The 23,773-nt window shown below is 41.9% G+C and overlaps 1 protein-coding gene across 3 annotated transcripts in view; it reads left to right on the top strand.

The window, feature by feature from the left end:
- The first annotated feature begins 22,568 nt into the window (after positions 1-22,568).
- The window catches only part of LOC127572351 (trimeric intracellular cation channel type B-A-like), a 36,672-nt gene continuing 35,467 nt past the window's right edge, over positions 22,569-23,773 (top strand). Inside the window, exon 1 of one of the 3 annotated variants that reach the window (XM_052019504.1) lies at positions 22,569-23,411. In XM_052019504.1, coding sequence (XP_051875464.1) covers positions 22,981-23,411 — 431 coding nt within the window. In that variant the 5' untranslated portion in view covers positions 22,569-22,980. The remainder of the gene's footprint in view (positions 23,412-23,773) is intronic. The other 2 variants (XM_052019506.1, XM_052019507.1) reach the window with 2 other exon arrangements.

Genomic DNA, 23,773 nt, shown 5'->3' with positions numbered 1-23,773 from the left:
AGAGTAGTAAAGAGGCGTATGGAATGTTTGCCTTCATTTCTAGGGGCATACAGTATAAGTGTCAGGAAATCATGATGCAGTTGTATAAAATTTTGGTTAGGCTGCACTTGGGGTATTGTGTGCAGTTCTGGTTGTCTTATTACAGGAAGGATGTGAAGGCTTTGGAGAGGGTGCAGAAGAGGTTTACCAGAATGCTGCCTGGAAGGGTATTAGCTATAAGGAGAGTCTGGACAAACTTGGATTGTTTTCTCTGGAGTGTCAGATGCTGAGGGGAGACCTGATAGAAGTTTATAAAATTATGAGAGGCACAGATAGGGCAGATGGCCAGAATTTTTTTCCCAGGGTAGAAATGTCAAGGTGAAAGAGGTAAAGTTTAAAAGGGATGTATGTGCAAGTTTTTTTACACAGAGAGTGGTAGGTGCCTGGAATGTGCTGCTAGGGGTGGTAATGGAAGCAGATACAATGGTGGCATTCAAGAGGCTTTTAGATAGGCACTTGAATAAGCAGGGAATGGTAGGATATGGATCATGTGCAGGCAGAAGGGGTTCGTTTAATTTGGCTCATGCTTGGCACTGATATCATGGGCTGAGGGGCCTGTTCCTGTGCTGTACTGTTCTATGCATGTAGGTTAAGAAGGACAAAGAGTGATGGATTAATTTTGCCACAATCACACTGATGCCATTTGGAATTTGTCATTTAAGGACAGTCGTAAAACAGGAGAGAGAGGGGGAGAGATTTAGGAGGCACAGTTGCTAATGGTTAAGTGAAAGAAATCAGGATTGGCAAGAAGTCAGAACTAGATGAATACAAGGCTCTCAGTGTGTTACAGACCTGAAGGAGGTTACAGTGGCAGGGAGAGATGAGACTATGGAGACGATCAAACACGAGATGGAGTATTTCAAATTTGCAGATCACTCATGAAGAATGGTCACAGTCAAAATGGCAGTACTGGGGGAACTGAATAAACTTGAGCATATTCAACAGATCTGGAAAGAAAAATCAACTGTTTGATCATTATAAATATTTAATAGCAATAGTAAATATGTTCCTGAGATGAAAAGGTACAGGATAAAAAAATCACAGAGCGATTTTTCATCATACAGCTCCAAAGCATGTTGTAGTCACCTAATTTATTTAACAAACAGTGGAATGAACTCATTTGGGTGATGTAACCTAAGGGCACAACAATTCATTTTATACATTCATGATGAATTGTCTTTTGGTTTCAGTCTGTAAGATAACTATTGTTTCCATTCACTGTAGATTCAAGTACACATGTTCCTATCTCAGTGCTGTGCGGCTAAATGTTCTGCTCAACAGCCTCTTTCTCTGTAAGAGTATATTATCTTGTTCCATAAATATGTCAAGCTCAGTAAACAAATGGCTGTACAATAATAGCAAGCATAAACAAATTTTGCCCAGCCATTTAAGGGAACAATGCTCTCAAGGGTAATGGTCTAGCAAATGGTAGCCGACACATAGTAATCATCTGCAGCTCACGTTTCCTCTGACATTTTTTGCTGCTGTACAATTTACATTTATTCTGCTAGAAACCACATATTAATTTATGACAACAACCTTGAACACAATGGTATGAGGTACAATTTACAGTTTGGAGAAACTTACATATAGCCTTAAAGGAAGACTTTTAAGGCAATTATTCTTTGTAATTTCCAGTTAATGATAGAATATGACAAATATACAGCCTGGAAACAGGACCTTTGACCCACCGACCATCAAGCACCTTCACAAATATTGACTAAAATGGAAGGAGAGTTTGAACTTAAAATAGGAAAAGCACTTTTTTTAGTTAAATCACCTGAATAAGATTTCACTGTTAGCAATACACAAAAGCAATTACAGGAGGTAAAATTTTAGGTTTTGTATTCCTGGCCCCACAATCTGGCTGTCTCAGATGAACTATAGATCAAGGTCAAAACAAATGAAAGGTAAGTGTGTTTGACTTGCTGTAGCTGCTTTAGAAACAACATCATAGGTCATAACAGGAATTGCCTGCTACAGAAATAAAACAGAACCACTCCTTCAAAGGAAATGAAAGCTGAGCTCTAATTGTAAGAGAGCTCAAAGGTCACATATTACAATGATTCTTTGCCCCCTTCATGTGCAAACTCCTGCACGCCTGCCAGATGTTAATAGACCTGGGCACTCATATTGAGAAATTAGGTCATTTGTAACAAGAGCCCAGAAACGTATTCATTCAATACGTTGTCTTTAAGCACCAAGGTATTGTTGTAAGATAAGACTGATACCTAACTGGGTGGATAGCACATAATGAGACATTCCATTGTATGGTTTTGAACATGTCATGTACACTCACAAACACATGTTGAGAACTCAAGGGTGATATCAATTCTCTGGCAACGCACAGTTCACAACTCCCTTGAGAAACTGATCCATGTATTTGCGAATACCACATAGCGTGGACAATGAACAGGACATCAGGTCTGAGCAAAAGGGACAAGCCCTGTACTTGTGTTACTTAAAGGGACCCATGGTCACTTGTGGGGTTATAGGAGAACCAGTTAGAGCAGAGTTTAAGGAACAAAGTGTCTGAAGGTTGGAATTTTTGGAGTCAGTGATGATAAATATGATGTACCACCTACAGACAGAGCTCCAGACACCCTAAACAACTTAGCATCTGGATCATTCCAGTTAGCACCAGTGGCTGCAAGATGGCTTTTTCTACATTGACTTGATGTAATGGTTTTAGCCTGGCTGGCCCAGCATTTAGTGCCCAAATGTAATTGCCGTTGATCTGAGTGGTTTGCTAACATATTTCAAAAGGCTGTTAAGAGTCAATCACATTGCTGTGGATCTGAAGTCATAGACAGTCCAGGCTAGCTGTAGACAGGACATTAACCATGCACGCTTGCTCAGAAGTCTGTTTGCTGAAGGGGATCAATCCCTGGCAGCTCTGACTTAGGAAACCTTACCCTTCAGATCCATCATTCCTCAGACAGCTCAAGGTAAAAACACAACTTCTGTAAAACTCCTGGAGGATAGTGTCTCCTGATTTGCAGAAAAACACTGCATACAAGTGAAAAATGTTCTTAACTCAAAGAGATGGGGATTCATCTCCTGCTCCTTGAATAGAATGTATCAGGGATCAAGGAGGATGCTCAGGTTGTGGTCTTCCTGAAGGTACATGAAACTATTTGGTCCTTGTTGCTCCACAATGAGCCAGAGATCTTCATGATCTTGAAAGTTCAGGTTGCCTGTGACCACCAGCAAAAGATCCTTGCGATCCAACACCAAGCTTCCGGGAAGTTTGCATGACTTATTCATCCTAAGACAATCTAATGTGCCCGCTATATTGCTGCTGCTCTGCTGGACAGTTGGATGGATCTTGCAGACCAAAGGTTCTCGTCTCTGTCCTTGTCTCCTCTCTTCAGTACTGGACCGCCAGTTATGCTGAAGAGTGCAGCTGTAACTGCAGCTACAGGGCCTTGAGGAGCTTAGCCACCAGGATCAACACACCACCTGGACTGCTCAGGGCTTCCTTGCAGTACTTTTATGCTTTATCATTCTTGCTGCACAATCCGTAACCTGGCAATCATGAGGATACGGCTCTTGTCTACAATGCAGCAGAAAAAGGAGGATGAAGAAGAAGAGGAGGAAGGCAAAAGGCAACGATGAGGGAGACCCTCTCAGGACATGTTGGTAGGTTGCATCTTATAGCTGAGATTCTCTTGGGCACCTCACCAGCTGGACTTGAAGTGATAAGAGACAAGCCGCTGTTGGATAAAGAATGATAAAAAAAACAAACTACCATTGTATCACACTAGTGTCAGGCAAAGGCCACCTGCAGCAAATGGAAGGCTCATCGTTTCCACTGACCTTGAATGTGCTAGCTATTGCTTATTCCTCCTCCTCTCCCCAGGGATCACCACTGGCCATAAAATGATTTAGCCTAGGCAGTTGATGAGTGTGGCTGCAAAAGCCTGCCAGAGGCTGAGTATACTGTAGTAAGGGACTCAGTTGATGCCATTCCACTATCTACAAAGCACAAATCAAGCTTTTCAGAGAAGACATAAAATAATTGTTTCTACTTATCTCTATAGGTCCTACTCTAAGAATATCTTCCCTGACTTAGCATAAAGTGGCCTATTCCATTTCTACCCCAGGTTCAACATAGAGCCTTGACTGCAGTCCAGAGTTGACAAAATGCCTGCAGTTTGTATTGTGCAATACGTGGAAGGTGGCAGTTTGTCAAATTTGTACAGTGGTTGCTCCAACACATGCAAGGTGGACATCTAGTCACACAAGAAACTCACTTAGGAATGTAGTTTCCCTTTCCTGAGTGCTCACTCATTCACTATATTGGAGCTTTCACATTTCTGTCAACATGAGCATTCCAGTGGGTCAGGATAGGAGCTCTTCACAACTTTAGTGGTAAATTAGGGATGAACAACAAATGTTGAGCTCTTAATGATGCCCACAACCCGTCAGAGATAAACAAAGGTAGCATTCTTCACTTTATTACATCACTTGCTGACCTCTGCTGTAAACAATCTGATGTTTTTGAAAAGGCCAAAGGATGAAAAATGGTGGCAAGATCACCTTGAATCCTTTTTCTTTAGCTCCATGCAATCAGCTCAAGAACACAAAGGGACCATTGTTTTTTTTTCTAAAAACAAGCAAATGCATACCAGCATTATGAAGAATACTGTCAAGTGTGGGCCTGTATTTTGCTACCACAGTTGCATGCATGAGGTCTGTATCAAGAAGTGGCATACTATGTGTTAGAACCCTTATCTTCTATTTATAATGTTTTTATATATCTATTTCAATTTGAAAAAAAACAATGACTCATTGGTGTTCCTGAACTGCAAGACCTTATACACTTATACTGAAGCAGAAAAAGGCTATTCAGCCCATTTGGATGCTGGGTCCCAAGAGAGCAAACCCATTAGTTCCATTCACCCTCTCCTTATTTCCCTCTACCTTATTCTCCTCTATACATCTCTTTTGATTCTTTTTGCCACTACCTATACTAAGGGGCAATTCATAGCAGTGAATTAATCTACCAGCTCGTCTTTGGGATGTGGGAGGAAACTGGAGCACTTGGAGGAAACCCATATGGTCAAGGATGGAACATGCTAACTCCACACAGGCAGCACCTGAGGTTAACACTGAACCTGAGTCCCTAAAGGAAAATAAGGTGACTCTACTACCATTTTATATCTCCAAGCCTTATCTCTCCCATTCTCTATAACCTCCTCCAGTTCTACACCCCACCCTGAGATCTCAATACTCCTCTAATTCTGGTCTTGCTTATTCCAATTTTCATTGTTGGCTGTACTTACAGTTGTCTTGGCTACAAGCTCTGGAATTCAGTCCCTTTCTCCTCTCCCTCTTCTTCTTTTATGATGTTTATTAAAAACTACCTCTTTGGCCAAACTTTCAATCACCTGCCTTAATATCTCCTTCAAATATTGCTTGATATAGTGAATTGAGCTTAATTATGTTCCAGGTGTCTTGCAAGTTATTGAAAGTGGAGGAAGAGAAAAAGAAGTGCAATCCCCACCTGGCCCTACAAGCTGTTGTTGGAGATAAGAACCAGAAGATTTGCAACACTGGAGATCTCTGCACCAAAATAAAATCACTCTAAATGAGTTGGCTGCACCTCTGAATTGTGGGTTCATGTCCCGCTCCAGGGACTTGATGGTAGAATTCCCAGATGACACTAAAACTCAGTACCAAGAGAGTGCTGTACTGTTGGAGGAGCTATTTTTTCAGAAAGAACACTTAAACAGAATCATCTTGCTTGATCACATTGCTGTGTGTGAGCATGTTGGCTGCTGCATTCCTAATTCAAAAGTGATTGCACTTCAAACATTCCTCATTGCCTGTGAAACACTCTGGGACATCCAAAAAGGATGTGAAAAGCACAATAGAAAATAAATCAAAATTATTATTTTTCCTCAGTCTCCTTTGCACTCCTTTCTAGTCTTCATCATCCACAATACATGCCCCCCCCCACACCCCCCACTTCCTCCAAGTCTGCAAGGTGTCCAGGTGCAAGATGTAGTTGCAGGCTTTCTGTCTAGGTATTTGTCTAGGGCACTTCAAGAAAGGAATGTTCTGTCCTTCCTGATTTCAACAGTAGTGCTTGAACTGTGGTCACTGTAAATATTGACGCTGCTCCACTACATGGAAGAAGACCTAGTAGCGCCCAGCAATGTAAATGTGTTAATGTCCCAACATAATGGATAATGGATTTCCGCTTCAAGATTCCTGGCCTTTGCACCCGGGAAGAGTACTCTTGGCTCCTAATCCCTGGATAATCCCAAACAGTTATTCCTCATTTTGGGTTAGATAATAAGGATCTAATTTTGATTTGGAGCATGTTCCATATTTGCCAGGTTAGCAGCTGTGAAGTGAGTGATAGAACAGTACTAAACCAAAAAATGTCCATGTCTACTTGTTTGAGAGTTTAATCAATATCATCACTTAGGAATGAAAGAACAAAAACAAAACTGCATTGATTATGTGGCTTGTCTTTGCATTAAATGATCTACCTTTACATGGATAAGTAGCCAAGAGACACTGGATCAGGTGAAAAGATTGGGTGGGTAGGTTGTTCATTTCCTTGTAACACAGGTTTCCAGTGGAGCTGAATTTAAGGGCAGCTCCATGAAGTTGCAGATGCCTTCTTTATCCAGAAATTAACAGCACTTTTTTGGGGGGGTTTGAGTTCTGTTTCTATAAAAGGAGAGTACTGTGCTCTGTGTCTGTGAGCTTTTTGCTAAATGCTTTGCAATAAAGATTGTATATCATACAGTGTCTTTGAGGGGGAGATTTTAGTGCCAAGAGTAGCAAGATGACATTGACCCAGCTGGTTTGATCAAGGAGCAAGTACTAATTTGTGTAAAAAAATCACCATTGTTGAATTGGTTTTGATGGTTCAATAAACCATCGGTAATAATTAGCTCTTTATCACAGTTCATTGGCTGTGATCAACTTTTCATGAGTGACCTGAATTTTCCAGTAACAAGTTTAACACAATGAATAGCAGATCAGTGATAAACAATGGCTATAACCGTTGATCTTTCCATTATAGAATTTAGGGTTTACAGTTATCCATGGCCTCCAACTTCAAAGGACAATTGCTCCACACAAAATATTTATTTTGCTGCTAACTTTCAAAACTAAATATCGGCCAGCTTATTCAGCATCAAATAATTTTATATTGGGGCTGAAAGACTACTCATGAAGATCATTGTAAGAGTAGGTCACAAAGAAACAAAGTACAGGCAGTGCTGACAGAGATCTAAGCAAACATTACTGTTGGCAGAAATACTGCTGACTTCAATTACTTTAACCTTTTGTACTTAAGAAGTTGTTCCAGAGTTCTCTCCCCAAGCTCGATACTATAATCCTTAACATATGGTCTGATATCATCTCCCCAAAGATATGTATACCATACTCACACTACCAAATAACTGTATTGACTACCCTAACTGAGTTTGGAATTTATAGAGTGACCCTGGAGCTACAAGATGAAATCTGCCTTGGAGCTTTTGTAAACACAGGCCATCTGAAACAAGACAGATAGATATTAAGACCTCCATTTATTTAGTTTTCCACAACCTCAAGATATTCCATTGCACTTTACAGGCAATTAAGCACTTTTGAAATGTAGTAAACACAGCAGCCAATTTGAACATGGCAAGTTCCCACAAACAGCCATGAGATAATAGACAGACAATCTGTTCTGGCGATGTTGCTTGAGTGATAAATATTGACAGAAGAAAACTCCTCTGCTCTTCAAAACAGTGGTGTGAGATATTTTACTTTCTTATGACAGAACAGATGGATGTTGGTTTAAGGTCTCGTTTTAAGAATGATCCAGCATTCTATAATTGCTACACTGGATGTGTATGCTCAAACCTCTGTTATGGGGCTTGAACTCATTGTCTTCTGACCCAGAGTGGCAACAGAGCCTCAGCCAACACCTATGTCATAATTGAAGAGGAGTATCTTTGCCTGCTGCTCCTCAGTTAACTGGAAGAAGAACAATTTGGATCTGTATAACTCAAGGCCTTTTGGGTCTGAACGTCCTTTATCTGCTGCTCAAACTGACCAGAGATCACTGCAGTTTTCCTTTCTCTTACTCTCCTGTCTCATGGCAATCTAAACACTAGCCTGAGGGGTCTTGACAAGGTGCACCTGGAGGGGATGTTTCCTTTTGTGGGAGCACCTGCAACCTAGGGTCACACATTAAAACACTTAAGAGTCACCCACTTAAGAGAGAAATGAGGCAATTTTTTTCTCTGAGAATGCTTTGAGTCTTTGGTGCTCTCTTCCCCAATGGTCAGTGGAAGCAGAAGCTTTGAATATTTTTAAGACAGAGGTAGATAGACTCTTGATAAGCAAAGAGGGTTACTGAGGATAAGCCAGAAATGTGAATGTGATGTTACAATTAGACTAGCCCTGATATAAAAACAGAAAATGTTAGAAATACTCAGCAGGTCAGGCTGCATCTGTGGGAAGAGAAAAATATTTAACATTTCAGGTTGAAGACCCTTTGTCAGACGGAGGTTCTGACGAAGGATCTTCAACTCGAAACATAGAACATTACAGCACAGTACAGGCCCTTCAGCCCACAATGTTGTGCCAACATCTTATCCTGTTCTTATATCTATCTAACCCTTCCCTCCCACACAGCCCTCCATTTCTCTATCATTCATGTGGCTATCTAAGAGTCTCTTAAATGTCCCTAATGTATCTGTCCCCACAACCTCTGCCAGCAGTGCGTTCCACACACCCATCACTCTGTGTGAAAAACATATCTCTGACATCCCTCTCATATCTTTCTCCAATCACCTTAAAATTATGCCCCTTCTTGTTAGCCATTTTCGCCCTGGGAAAAATTCTCTGACTGTCCACTCGATCTATGCCTCTTATTATCTTGTACACCTCTATCAAGTCACCTTTCACCCTCCTTCTCTCCAAAGACAAAAGCCCTCGCTCGCTCAGCTATCCTCATAAGACATGCTCTTCAATCCACTTAAGAGAGAAATGAGGCAATTTTTTTCTCTGAGAATGCTTTGAGTCTTTGGTGCTCTCTTCCCCAATGGTCAGTGGAAGCAGAAGCTTTGAATATTTTTAAGACAGAGGTAGATAGACTCTTGATAAGCAAAGAGGGTTACTGAGGATAAGCCAGAAATGTGAATGTGATGTTACAATTAGACTAGCCCTGATATAAAAACAGAAAATGTTAGAAATACTCAGCAGGTCAGGCTGCATCTGTGGGAAGAGAAAAATATTTAACATTTCAGGTTGAAGACCCTTTGTCAGATGGAGGTTCTGATGAAGGATCTTCAACTCGAAACATAGAACATTACAGCACAGTACAGACCCTTCAGCCCACAATGTTGTGCCAACATCTTATCCTGTTCTTACATCTATCTAACCCTTCCCTCCCACACAGCCCTCCATTTCTCTATCATTCATGTGGCTATCTAAGAGTCTCTTAAATGTCCCTAATGTATCTGTCCCCACAACCTCTGCCGGCAGTGCGTTCCACACACCCATCACTCTGTGTGAAAAACATATCTCTGACATCCCTCTCATATCTTTCTCCAATCACCTTAAAATTATGCCCCTTCTTGTTAGCCATTTTCGCCCTGGGAAAAATTCTCTGACTGTCCACTCGATCTATGCCTCTTATTATCTTGTACACCTCTATCAAGTTACCTTTCACCCTCCTTCTCTCCAAAGACAAAAGCCCTCACTCGCTCAGCTATCCTCATAAGACATGCTCTTCAATCCAGGCAGCATCCTGGTAAATCTCCTCTGCACCCCCTCTAAAGCTTCCACATCCTTCCTTTAATGAGGTGACCAGAACTGAACATGATACTTCAAGAGCTGCAACATTACCTTGTGGCTCTTGAACTCAATACACTGAATAATGAAGGCCAACACACCACATGCCTTCTTAACAACCCTATCGACCTGCGTGGCAACCTTGAGGGATCTATGGATGTGGACCCCAATATCTCTCTGTTCCTCGACACTGCTAAGAGTTCTCTCATTAACCTTGTATTCTGCCTTCAAATTCGATCTCCCGAAGAGTATCACTTCACACTTTTCTGGGTTGAACTCCATCTGCTACTTCTCAGCCCAGGTCTGTATTCTATTAATATCTTGTTGTAATCTACAGCAACCTTCTACACTATCCGCAACACCATCAACCTTTGCATCATCAGCAAACTCACTAACCCACCCTTCCACATCCTCATCCAAGTCACTTATAAAAATCACAAAGACCAGGGATCCCAGAACAGATCCCTGTGGAACACCACTAGTTACTGACCTCCAGGCAGAATACACTCCATCTACTACCACCCTGTCTTTGTGAGCCAATTCTGGCAGCCAAGTTTCCTTGGATCCTGTGCCTCCTGACTTTCTGAATGAGCCTTCCATGAGGAACTTTATCAAACGCCTTACTAAAATCCATATACACCACATCCACTGCTCTACCTTCATCAATGTGCTTTGTCACATCCTCAAAGAATTCAATCAGGCTCGTGAGGCACGACCTGCCCCTCACAAAGCCATGCTGACTGTCCCTAATCAGCCTATCTTCTCCAAATGCCCATAAATCCTGTCTCTAAGAATCTTCTCCAGTAAATTGCCCATTAAATTTATTTCTCTTCCTACAGATGCAGCCTGACTTGCTGGGTATTTCCTGCATTTTCTGTTTTTATTTTAGATTTCCAGCATTTGCAGTTTCTTTTTATTTTCATAGAATTGCTCTGATTGTATTGAATGGCAGAACAGCCTCAAAGGATTGAATGGCCTACTCCTGGCCCTACTCTATAACTTCTAATGTTCATATGATGCTCAAGGTTGTGCCCTAAGCAGATAATTCCCTGATCCTCAATGAAATCAAATAACACAGCCAGAAATAACCATGAAGTCTCTTAGCAGGCCAAAGCAACGGACCAAAGAATTAACTAAATGGAGCTGATAAGTTCTTTAAGTAACACTCACGTTACAACTGTTCCACACAAGAGGTTTTAGAATGAACTCAATAAATTAAATTTCACAAGATTGTACTTGATCAGGTACAAGACTCTTATTTGCTCTCACATTAGCTTTCAGTTTCAGGTAGGAGTCTTGAATGACCAGAAAATCCCTAATTCAATACGCTACTGAAAATAAGGGGAAAGAGCTTACTATGCAAAATATGATGACAAACACTTAACTTATGGGTGCAAAACAGAGAGGCAGGAGTTAAATTTCTCTCTAAAACACATACATATAGGAGTAAGGGCAACTTTGGCATTAACAATTCAAGATATTTGAATTTTTGAGCTATTGCTCAGTTTACTGTGGAATTGAATATTATTCTGATTGTTATTAAACCTGGTCAGATTGTTATTTTACCACTGGGTGGTGTAAGCACCTTAAAATTTAACTGAAGTTAAATATGCTCCTAAAAGTTGGCTAAATAGTTGTCTTTTACTGTTGGCAAACATATATTAAGATGTTAAATCAATTCAGATGGCCAAAGTTCAAGTATTTTCCATTCCTAGTGCTAAAATTAATCATTTTAAAGACATAAACACTCACCAAAAAAGAGCAGAGTCAGAAATGTATTTTATACAGAGCAGCTTTTGGAAAGAAAATGTAGTTTGTCGAACTGTTCTCTCCAAATTTACTGGCCAAAGGCTAATTCAGTTCTCTTTGCCTGGAGACCTCATCTCAAATCACAAGAGTCCCTTGCAGCAATGGTAGCAGCCCTGGTCCAGTCATTCAGGCTGATCTTTTCCTCCAAGGTAAACCACAATCTCTTAATCATTGAAACAGCACTCTTATTGGAACCCCTCTGAAGAGAAGGGATAATCTTCAGGTAAAGTTGTGAAATATACTGATGGCACAAAGAATAAGTTATTAGATATAGGCTGTGTTGTAAACTCATGGTATGTCATGTTTTATTCTTTGTGCCATTTTTAAAACATATTTAAGGGCAGGTACTGTATTTGCCTCTGCAGTAACACACTAGTGTTATCTCCACTTTAGTGGATTATAATGAGGTATATGTTATTGTTAAATCTTAATTGTTTTATAAAGTATCACACCAGTTAAAACCACATTACTATCCTTGCACTGGAATTACAATTGATGCTGTGTGTGCCATACCTTGCAAAAACAAACAAGTTACATGTACTGCTACTGATAGAACACTCCTCTATCTGGGTAATCAAAACTGATCCAGTTGATCAGTTTAGTGGAACTGAATTCTATGCAGCAATTTCTGTTGAAAGGAATGCTGTCTGGCCCAGCGAGAAATGAGTCCAGCTCTTGCCTGAAAGAACTCAACCAACTGGTTTCCAGTTCTTGAGATAAAAGTTTATCCAGAGATCTACCACCCTCTGAGTAAAGGAGCATCTTGTGATATCTAACATGGATCTAATCTTATACAGCATAAGGATGTGATATATTTAAATTATTAAAAAGAATGTATGAAATGTGTGAAATTAAACTTTTATACCAACTTGTTGATTGGTTGTGAACCATATCTAAAAAGCAAACAATTAAGTTTGTTCCAGTCCATTGACTGGGAGCATGATGTGCCAAAAATAGTATTTTTGTCAATGGCTTCTATTGTCTTCTACTTGGTTCTAAATAGCACTATTAAAACTGTACATAATATGCCATCATCGAATTTTGCATATTGGCTTAGACACGAGATCTGATTAACAACCACAGGGACAAAATATTTTTACAAATTATGGCCTTGGAAGCTATTTTTACAATGAATGCATTTTCTATTCACTGAGGCACAAGATTACTACTTCATCCTGTCACACATTATTTAATCTTGTGAAAGAAGAATTCGGACTCTCAGAAACTGTACTCACACTGTTTGTGCTGCATAATTCAAAACCTGGTCTACGTTGTTTACTTCCATAAGAAATTCCATTTAACATTACATGACAGCTGGATACTGAGTGAGGCAAAAGTAGCAAATGGAATTTAATCTTGGTAAGTGTGACTTCATTCACTTTGGATCCATAGAAGATATATCTAAATGAGAAGAAACTAGGAACTGTAAGGAGTAAAGAGACTTTGGGTGTTTGTGTACAGAACTAATTAAAAGTTAGTGGTACATACAAAAGCAATCAAAAGACAAATGGAATGTTGTCCTTTATCTGAAGGGGTGGTGGCATACAATGGGGAGGAAGGGGAATTTCAGTTGTGCAGAGCACTGGTTGGACCCCATCTGGAGTACTGCATTCAACTTAGAGCCATGAATTTTAGAAAAGACACATTAGTTTAAGGTGGCTACAGTACAGATTCCTCAGCATAATAAAGGACTTGGAGGGCTAAACTATGAGAAAGGGATGTATAAATAGGTTACGTCTTTTAGTCCTTAGAATATAGAAGATTGAGTCAGATATGATCCCGTTTTTAAATGTTGAAGATTTGATAATCATAAGTGCACATACACTATTTTGTCTGGACGATGAATCAAGAAAAAAAGGGCATAACTTTAAAATCGGAGGCATGCAGTTCGGGAGCATGAAGCACTCTTTGACACAAAAGGTAGTGGAAATTTAGTCCTCTGTATTTGCAATGTACCCAGTTTAACCATCCATCACCCAAACTGGCTAGACCACGTCAAATGCTATTGAGCTTCACAAGATACTGCTGAAAACATTCAGTACTTAGGTTCACCCTGGGAATAAAGATCACGGCTGCTTTCTTTTATCTTGCACTTATCATGGCCTTATACCTTTCATCACTGCTTCTTTTACCTTCACCACCAACAATACATTGAACTCATTTACTTGATTTATCACAAGAACTGCTTCACTCCATTTTCTTTGTCTACCAAGCCCAACAGGCCTGCCATTATATGATATCTCTCTCATTTCACTGCTTCATGCCTTCTCTGAGCTCATCTTGTCAAAGACTTCATACTCTCTGTATTAAAGACCACTGAAACTTCCTGAAGAGTGAGCTTAGGAAAGTGTCATTTCCACTGTTAGGATATGGAATGGGATAAAATCTACGATGTTTTAAACTGGATGTGGATATCTATTCGAAAAAATAAAAATGCGGAAGGAGATGGGGAAGAGGGATGGGCCAAAATAGATCCATATTTCAAGGATGCAAGAATGAAAGATGAGTGAAAAATAGAAAAAGTGCAATTCTAGGTCACAGCAACAGCAGCAGCAGCAGCAGCATAATCAAGACTGCCAAGAGATAAGACATGAGGCAGTGAAAAATGGGGATAGATCACATGAACTAAGTATTCTGTTTCATACATCATTAAAATAAGTCTAGGCATTGAAGAAACACTTGAGATGTGCGTCAAACAGTTAATTTTGTGACAAAATGTAAAAAGGTTTGCAGAATTAGTGCGTCATTGCAAAAGGATTTCAATAGAGGTTGTCATTGTTGTCAGCAATCCTTTGATATACAATTTACTAATGAATCTTGAGGAAACCCAGTAATCTGATCCTAGACTCACAGATCTGGCGACAGAAACTGCAGACGTTTCCATGAACAAATGCTGCCTGCTGGCTAAGGTTTCTTTCCCTTTCTTTTTCTGCAATCTCTTTTTAGTCTTTGAGGGAGGACATTTTCTTTGAGGCAGTTTATCTCTTGATGGAGGCTAAGATCAAATGGTGACCAGCTCTTTTCTGCTTGTGAAGTCTTTGCCTGTTTTCTTGAGATATGCTATCCATTTGTCTTCGTAGAATTTCCTTTGACCACCATGGGATCTCTGGCAGGGATTGAGCTGGGAATATAATATTTGTTTGGGGAGTCAAGAGTCAAGTGTCCCTACATAGTTTACAGCCCGGCATTGATGTTTGAGGTTTACTGTCTTCAAAAATTTACCATTGAGAGACAGATGAAGGAGATGGTTGAGCACTTCCTTAACTGAGTGGTAACCTTTCTCTAACAGTGAATATCGATAATGTAAAGGATCCATTGGAAAACTGCTTTGTTACATCCTCATGACCTACAGAGTGATCTCAAAACTCAGGGGTATACGCATCTATGTTCACCTGTACCTTTCATTTTTTAAGTTCATTTTGAGGATGTGGATGTAGCAGCATTTATTTCCCATCACCAACTGCCCTTGGAGAGTTGCTGGTGAGCTGCCCACTTGAACCGCTGCAGTTATTCTGGTGAAGGTACACCCACAAGGCTTTTGGGTAGGGAGTTCCAGGATTTAGATCCAGTGATAATAAAGGATTGGCGATATTCAGGATTGTGTGTGGCTTGGAGAGGAATGTGCAGGTGGCAGTATTCCCATGCACCTGCTGTTGCCCTTCTCCTTCTTGGTGACGGAGTTGCTGGATCGGAAGATGCTGTTGGAATAGCTTGGGTGAGTAACTGCAAAATATTTTGTAGATGGTACATATTGCAGCCACTGTGCACCATTGGTGGGGGGAATGACGTTTAGGGTGTGATTGATGGAGTACTGATCATGTGGGCTGTTTTGTTAAAGATAGTAGAGAGTACTCCTTCATACTTCTGGTTTGTGCCTTATAGATGGTGGGAAGTTATTGGTATCAGGAAATGAATCACCTGCCACAGAATACCCAACTTCCACTGCACTTGACCACTGCACTAAAATCTTTATTCTAGTGAAAGTCAATGTCAGAATCATTAGGCCAATGCTTAATCGAGGTGAGTATGAGCTGGTTGCATTCTGTGACTGTACTGGGCACTTTATGAAGACTGGGGCAAGTTGTTACGTTTAGATTGATGGATAAATTATCACATATTATATGATGGATAGGGCAAGTTATTGTATTCCGTGCGATTGGTGGGACAACTTAATACCCTCCTTAACTTCCTTGGTTAGCCAAGTTTTATGCATCCATCCCTTAAAATATTTCTTCCTTATTAGGATGTATTTTTGCTGAATATCATGAATTACCTTCTAATCTATCTGCTTTGTCCACTTTAGCCAACTCTATCCTCATTCTCTTGTAACTCTCTTTGCGTTAAACCCAGTTGTCTTCAATCCAAGTTTCTTCCTCTCAAACTCAATACAAAGCTGTCATACTATGTCCAATAGTTCCTAGGAGATCTTTTACTCTGAGGTACCTTTAAAATCTGCCTCATTAACTATTACCACACCCAAGGTAGCCTACTCCCCAATTGGCTCCAAACATATTGCTCTTGGAAACTATCCCAAATGCACTTTGAATTCATTCTCAGAGCTACCCTTTCAAACCTGATTAACCCAATCTACATGAAGTTTGAAGTTTCCCATAATTATTGCACTACTCTTTTTACACTCCTCTCCATTATTTGTTGAGTTATAGCCTTTCCTATCTATGAATTCTTTCCCTTCTTACCCACCCAAATGGACTGAACATCTTCTGAGCCCAACTTTTCTCTCACAACTATACTTATTTTATTTTCTATTATCAGTGCTACCTCATCACCTTTTCTTTCCCAACTGTCATTTCTAAAAGTCAAATATCCCTGGATATTAAGTTCCCAGCTTTGACTGCGTGCTGCAATAATGTGTCTATAATGGCTATCAGATTATGCCCGTTTATCTCTATTTGTGCCATTAATTAATTTACCTAATTATAAATGCTTCATGCAATAAGATGCAAAGCCTAAAATAAAAACAGAAAATGCTGGAAAAACTCAGCAGGTCACCTGCTGGTTAATTTCCTGCATCTGTAGTTTTTTTTTGGATTTTCAAGAAGCAAAACCTTTTGGGCTTGACTTTTTGCAATTTTTTGAATCATCTTAGCTTTTTTGTGCTGTGCCCCTATTTGCCTCTTGCCCTTCACTTTCCTACTTGCTGCTTTTGAATTCTATTGTCCATTCCTTCATTTCTGTCCTTGTTTCTCTCCCTCTCGTCACCATGCTTCAGTTACCACCTCTGTACCATCCTCATTCAACCCTCCCCAACTGTACCAGCAAACACCCCAGGTAGGACATCCACTTGCCCTGCCAGAATGTTAGTCATCTGCTTGTACACGTCTCACCTTTTCCAGAACCAGTTCTGGTGTCTCAGCAATCTAGATCCCTCCCTCCTGTACCATCTCTTCAGCCAGACATCCAGTTAGATTCTCCTGTTCCTACATGAATCACTGGAAGCAATTCTGTGGGGACTATCATTGAACTCCTGCTTTGTAATTTATCTCCTGGCTCCAAAATTAATTTTTCAGGATTATATCCCTTTTTTTACCTATGTTGTCAGTACTGACGTGTACCATCACCATAGCTGTTCGTCTTCCTCTTTCAGGAAGCTCTATAGCCATTCCATGACATCATTGACTCTAGCACCAGGAAAGCAACATACCATCCTGGCTGTCACATTTGTGATCAGACATGTCTTTTGGTTTCCCTTACATTGGCATCATCTGTCATTATTCTCCATCACTCTTTTTCCTTCCCTCCTGGATGCTCCCATGGACTTGGCTCTTGCTGCACTCTCCTGAGAGGTCGTCTCCACCTCCCCTCACTGCCCCAACAACAGTATCCAAAACAGCATACCGGCTGAAGAGGAGGCTGTATTCTGTGTGATCCATGAGGTGAGTTGTTGTTACATCCTGTGAGGCATGGGACACGTTGCATTATATTGCATAGGGCAGATTGTGATAAGTCACAGAGTCATGGAGTAATACAGCACGGAAACAGGCCCTTTGACTCAACTGGTTCATGCCAATCACAGCCACATCCCTGCTACTCCCAGTTGCCCACTTTCAGCCCATAACCCTCCAAGCTCCTCCCCTCTATATACCTATCCAAATGCCTCTTAAATGTTGCAATTGTACCCGCCTTGACCACTTCCTCTGGCAGCTCATTCCAGGTACTCACTACCCTCTGTGTAAAGAAGTTACCTCTCAGGTCTCTTTTAAATTCTCCCCTCTTATCTTGTAACTGTGCCCTCTAGTTTTGGTCTCTCCAACCCTGGAGAAAAGACTATGACTGTCCACCTTATCCATACCCCTCCTGATTTTATAAACTTCTATGAGGTCACCCCTCATTCTCCTACGCTCCAAGGAATAAAGATTCAGTGTGACCAACCTCTCCCTAAAACTCAGGCCCTCTAGTCCAGGCAGCATCCTCGTAAATCTCTTCTGCACCCTCTCCAGCCTGACAATGTCTTTCCTATAACAGGGTGACCAAAACTGTACACAATACTCCAAGTGCAGCCTCACCAATGATTTATATAACTGCAACATAATGTCCCTACTCCTAAACTCAGTGCCCTGAGTGATGGAGGCCAGCATGCTAAACGTCTTCTTCACCACCTTATCTACTTGCGCATCTGCTTTCAGAGAATTGTGCGCTTGTACTCCCAGGTCCCTCTGTTCCACAACACTTGTCAGTGTCCTGCCATTCACTGTATAAGTCCTACCATGGTTTGACTGTCCACAATGTATCACCCCACACTTATGTAAGTTGAAATCCATTTGCCATTCCTCAGCCCATCTCTCTAACTGACCAAGATCTCTTTGCAATTCATTGTAACCTGCTTCACTATCAACAAGACCCCCAAATTTAGTATCATCAGCAAATTTGCTAATCATGCCATGTACCTTCATATCCAAATCATTCACATACCTAATGAATAACAAAGGTCCCAACACTGACCCCTGGGGCACCCAACTAGTCACAGGTCTCCAGTCGGAGAATCAACCTTCAACCATCACCCTCTGCTTCCTAACATCGAGCCAATTCTGAATCCACTTCGCTTGCTCCCCTTGAATACCATGTGACCTAACCTTCCAGATCAGCCTGCCATGTGGGACCTTGTCAAAGACTTTGTCAAATGGACCAAGTTGTTGCATTGTATTTTGTGGGTGGACATTACTAATGAAAACATGCTCTCTACATCCACTCTATCCAGGCCTTTCAATATTCGGTAGGTTTCAATGAGATTACCCCCCTCATCCTTCTGAACTCCATCAAGTACTGGCCCAGAGTTATCAAACGCTCCTCATATGTAAGCCTTTCATTCCCGGGATCATTCTTGTGAACCTCCTCTGGACTGTCACCTGGGCCAGCACATTTTTCCTTAGATACAGGCCACAAAATGATCACAATATTCCAAATGCGGACTCACACAAAATGCTGGAGGAACTCAGCAGGTTGGAGGAGCAACACCTCACATTACGCCTTGGTAGTCTCCAAAATGACGGCATCAACATTGATTTCTCTAACTTCTGGTAACAACTCCCCTGGTTTTCCTCTCCCCCCCTCTTTGTTTTCCCTCATTCCTGTGGCCCCTTCACCCTTTCTATTTCCCCTCCCCCACCCTCACTACCTGCCCATCACCTCCCTCTGATTCCCCACCTCCTTCCCTTTGTTCTACTGTCCTCTCCTATTGGATTCCTTCTTCCTCACCCCTTTGCCTCTTCCACCTATCACCTCCCTGCTTCTCACATTATTCTCTTTTAACCCCCCTCTCCCATCTACCTACCTTCCACCTCTCACCGGGACCCACCTATCACCTGACAGCTCACGCTCCTACCCCGCCCCCTTCCCTTTTATTCTGGCTTCTGCCCTCTTCCTTTTCAGTCCTGATGAAGGGTCTCAGCCCAAAACATCGACTGTTCATTTCCCTCCATAGATGCTGCCTGACCTGCTGAGTTCCTCCAGCACTTTGTGTGTGTTGCTCCAGATTTCCAGCATCTGCAGAATCTCTTGTGTCTCTGTGATTCCAAATGCGTTCTCACCAACTCCTTATAAGGTCCCAGCAGCCTTATGTCTGTATCCTTCTTTGCCTTGCCTATTCAAGTGCCTGTCTAAATGCCTCTTGAACATAGCGATTGTATCTAATTCCACCACCTCTTCTGGCAGCACGTTCCAGATATCAACCATTCTCTGTGTAAAGAACTTTCTCCTTATATTCCCTTCAAAACTCCTCCCTTTCACCTTAAATCTACACCTTTTTTTTGACACCCCTACCATGGGAAAATTATTCTGACTATCTACTCTTTCTATGCCACTCATAATTTTATAAATCTCTATCAGGTCACCCCTCAGCATCCTTAGCTCCAGAGAAAACAAGGTCAGCCTATCCAATCACTTCTTATAACTAATGTCCTCCAATCTAGGAAACAACCTTGTGAATCTCCTCTGCACCCTCTTCAATGCAATCATATCTTTCCTGTATTGTGGCAACTAGAACTGCACACAATACTTCAAGAGTGGCCTAACCAATGTTTTGTAAAGTTGCATGCTGGTTCATTGGATCCAAAATTGGCTTGGTGACAGGAGGCAGAGTGTAGTGGTGGAAGGATATTTTTCTGATTGGAAGTCTCTGACTGGTGGTGTACCAAAAGGATTGGTGCTGGGATATTTGCTGTTTGCAAAATATGTTGACAATTTGGATGTGAATGTAGGAGGTATGATTAGTAAGTTAGTATGGGATTTAATCCTGACTAGTGCGAGATGATGCACTTTGGGAGTTCAAATAGGAGTAAGACATATATTGTAAATGGTAGGGCACTAAGGAAAGCTGATGAACAGAGAGACCTAGGGATCCAAGTCCATAGTTCCCTGAAAGTGGCAACACAGGTAGATAGGGTGGTGAAGGAGGCATATGGCATGCTTGCTTTCACAGATCAAGGCACAGAATAAAAGAGTTGGAATGTTATGTTGCAACTTTAGTAAAAACTGGTTAGGCCACACTTGGAGTATTGTGTGCAGTTCTGGTTGCCATACTATAGAGAGGATGCGATTGTGCCAGAGATATACAGAGGAGATTCACCAAGATGTTGTATAGATAGGAGGACTTTAGTTATGGGGAGAGATTGGACAGGCGAGGTTTGCTTTCCCTGGGGCAAAGGGGGTTGAGGGGTGACCTGATAGAAGTATATAAGATTGAGAGGCATAAATAGGGTAGGGAATCAAAATATTTTTCCCATAGTAGGGATATGAAAAACAAGAGGGCATAGGCTTAAGGTGAGACGTGGGAGCGTTAAAGGGGATCTGAGGGGTAAGTTTTTTTAAACAGAGGGTGGTTGATATCTGGAATGTGCTGCCACTAAAGGCAATGTAATCTGATTAAATTACAACATTTAAGAGGCATTTAGAAAGAGACTTAAATAGGTAAAAATTAAAAGGATACAGTCCTAATGTAGGCAAATGGGATTAATGTAAATGGGTCAGAAGGTTGGCATGGACGTGGTAGGCCGAAGGGCCTGTTTCTGTGCTGTACAAATCAATGACTATCTATGTCATCCCAACTCTTATATTCTAAGCTCTGACCTACGTAGGCAAGCATGCCACATGCCTTATTTACCACACTATCTATTTGTGTTGCCACTTTCAGTCAGTAATGGACTTGAACCCCAAGGATTTTCTGTTTATCAACATTCCTTAAGGCCCTGCTATTTGCTGTATATATCTAACCCTTATTTGATTTCCCAAAATGCATCACCTTGCACTTCTCGGAATTAAATTCCATGTGCCAATGCTCTACCCAAATTTCCATTTGATCTATGTACCACTGTAGCCTTAGGCAACCTTCCTGATTATCCATGACACCACCAATGTTCGTGTCACCCACAAACTTACTAATAATACCTTCTACATTCACGTTCACGTCAATATATATCACAAACAACGATCCTTGTGGTGCAACACTGGTCACAGAATTCCAATCAGAAAAGCATCCCTCCACCACCACCCTCTAACTCCTATCACCAAACCAATTTTGGATCGATTTAGCCAATTTTCCTTGGATCCCATGTTGCTTAACTTTCTGGACCAGCCTACCATGCAGGACCTTGTCAAAAACCTTACTGAAACCTATATCATCATCTATTGCTCTGCCTGCATCAGAAATGAAGTACTCCATCCTTGGCAACATTCTTGTGAGTCTCCTCTGCCCCTCTCCAGTCTTCCCTTCAATGTGGTTTCAGTTCTCCACAATTCTCCACCTGGGGCCTTATCAATAAAAGAATATGAAAAAACTGCAGATGCTGGAAATTTCAAACAAAAACAGAAAATTCTGGAAACACTCAGTTGGTCAGGCAGCATCTATGGAAAAAGAAACTGAATTAACATTTCTTCAACCTGAAATGTTAATTCTGTTTCTCTTTTCATAGATGCCACCTGACCCACTGAGTGTTGCTTGCATTTTTTTTTGTGGCCTAACCAATGTTTTATAAACTTGGACCCTAACTTCTTTGATCTTATATTCTATGACCTGGCTAATGAAGGCAAATATTCCTATGTATGCCTCCTTCACCACCTTATCTACCTATGCTGCCACCTTCGGAGATCCTTGGACTTGTACATTTCAATGTTCCCTAAGGCCCTGCCATTCGTTGTGCACATCCTATCCTTATTTGCCCTCCCAAAGTGCATCACCTTACATTTTTTTTAGGACCAAGTTGTATTTATTGATGATGGAGTATTTTGATATTGGAGCAACTTATTGTACTTTCTGATGATGGGGGAAAATTGTTGTGATATTTAGGTGATGGGTCAAGTTGTTCCTGTATTCTGCAATGTCGGATCAAGTTGCAGTTTGGTGTCTGGTCAAGTTGTTGCATTCCTGATGATGGGGGCAAATTGTTGTGATATTCATTTGTTGGGTCAAGTTGTTTATAGTTTATTGTCATATTTATCGAGTTTATTGTCATATGCACAGGTGCAATGTACAACTTACTTGCAGCAGCATTACAGGCACATCGCATTACATAAGCAGCATTTCACAAGATAAACATAAATTATACACAATTGTTACAACAAAGATCACAGTTGTTTTTGTATTCTGTAATGTTAGATCAAGTTGTAGTTTGGGGCTGGGGATAAATTGTTGTGATATTGAGGTGATGTGCCAAGTTGTTGTATTCACTGATATTGGGGGTCAAGGTGTTGCATTCACTGGTGGTGGAGGCAACCGCCTGTGGCATTCAGGTGGCGTTGTAAGCGGCAGCTCTGACGCCGGGCTAAGTTATCGGATTCCCCAGGGAAGGGTGCGGGCGGGCGGCGCGCATGCGCACTTTCCGCCTTCCTGCTTTCCGTTTGGGGTGCGGGGTGCGCGCGCCGCCGCTCGCGCGTCGCCTCCTCCCTCAAAGCGCCGACTCTTTACCTCAGCTCAGCCCGCCCGCCGGACCTGGACCTGGACCTGGACCGCGGCCGCTCGCCTCCCAGCCTCGGCCGACATCCGACACCCTCCTTGTGTCCTCGGGGATTATCGCCTGTAACCCGACACCCGGAGGCTGCCTCGCTCGCTTTATCCTCAGCTCGTCCGCGAAACAGCTGTCGGTGAATTTTCACACGTCGGGAGTCAACGGTCGGGATGGACATCGTGTCGACGTTGGGGCTGAGCAATTTCGTCGTGCAGTTCTCGCGGATTTCCATGTACCCGTTCTTCGACATGGCCCATTACACGCTCTCCATCATGAACCTGAAGGAGCAGCCAGGTAAGGCGCCCCCTCCGGGAGTGGAGGGAGGGTGGGGGGAGGCTGCATTGATGAGCCGCCCGAGTTAATGGGGGAAGGGGAGATGGGTGAGGCCCGCAGGGCAGGAGCCCTGGGTGGGGGGCGTGGCCGCTGGGTGGGGGCGTGGTTGATTCCGTGCAGTTGGAAATGGGCGTGGCTTGATTTCGCGAGGTGTGAGGTGAGCCTGAAGGGGCGTGGCTTCAGCGAGCCTTCCGGAGCTTGCGCAGTACAGGTGACGCCCCTTATGTCCTCTGGCCCTCACCTGTGTCTTGGTTCAGGTGGGTTCCCAGCGTCAGTGCCCTCCCAATATGCACGAAGTTGGTAGTTGAGCCTTACTCCAGGGA

This window comes from Pristis pectinata, chromosome 7, assembly GCF_009764475.1.
Source record: "Pristis pectinata isolate sPriPec2 chromosome 7, sPriPec2.1.pri, whole genome shotgun sequence".
Taxonomy (NCBI): Eukaryota; Metazoa; Chordata; class Chondrichthyes; order Rhinopristiformes; family Pristidae; genus Pristis; species Pristis pectinata.
The sequence above is the reverse complement of the archived record's forward strand: the minus strand, read 5'-3'. Positions and strand labels throughout refer to the sequence as shown.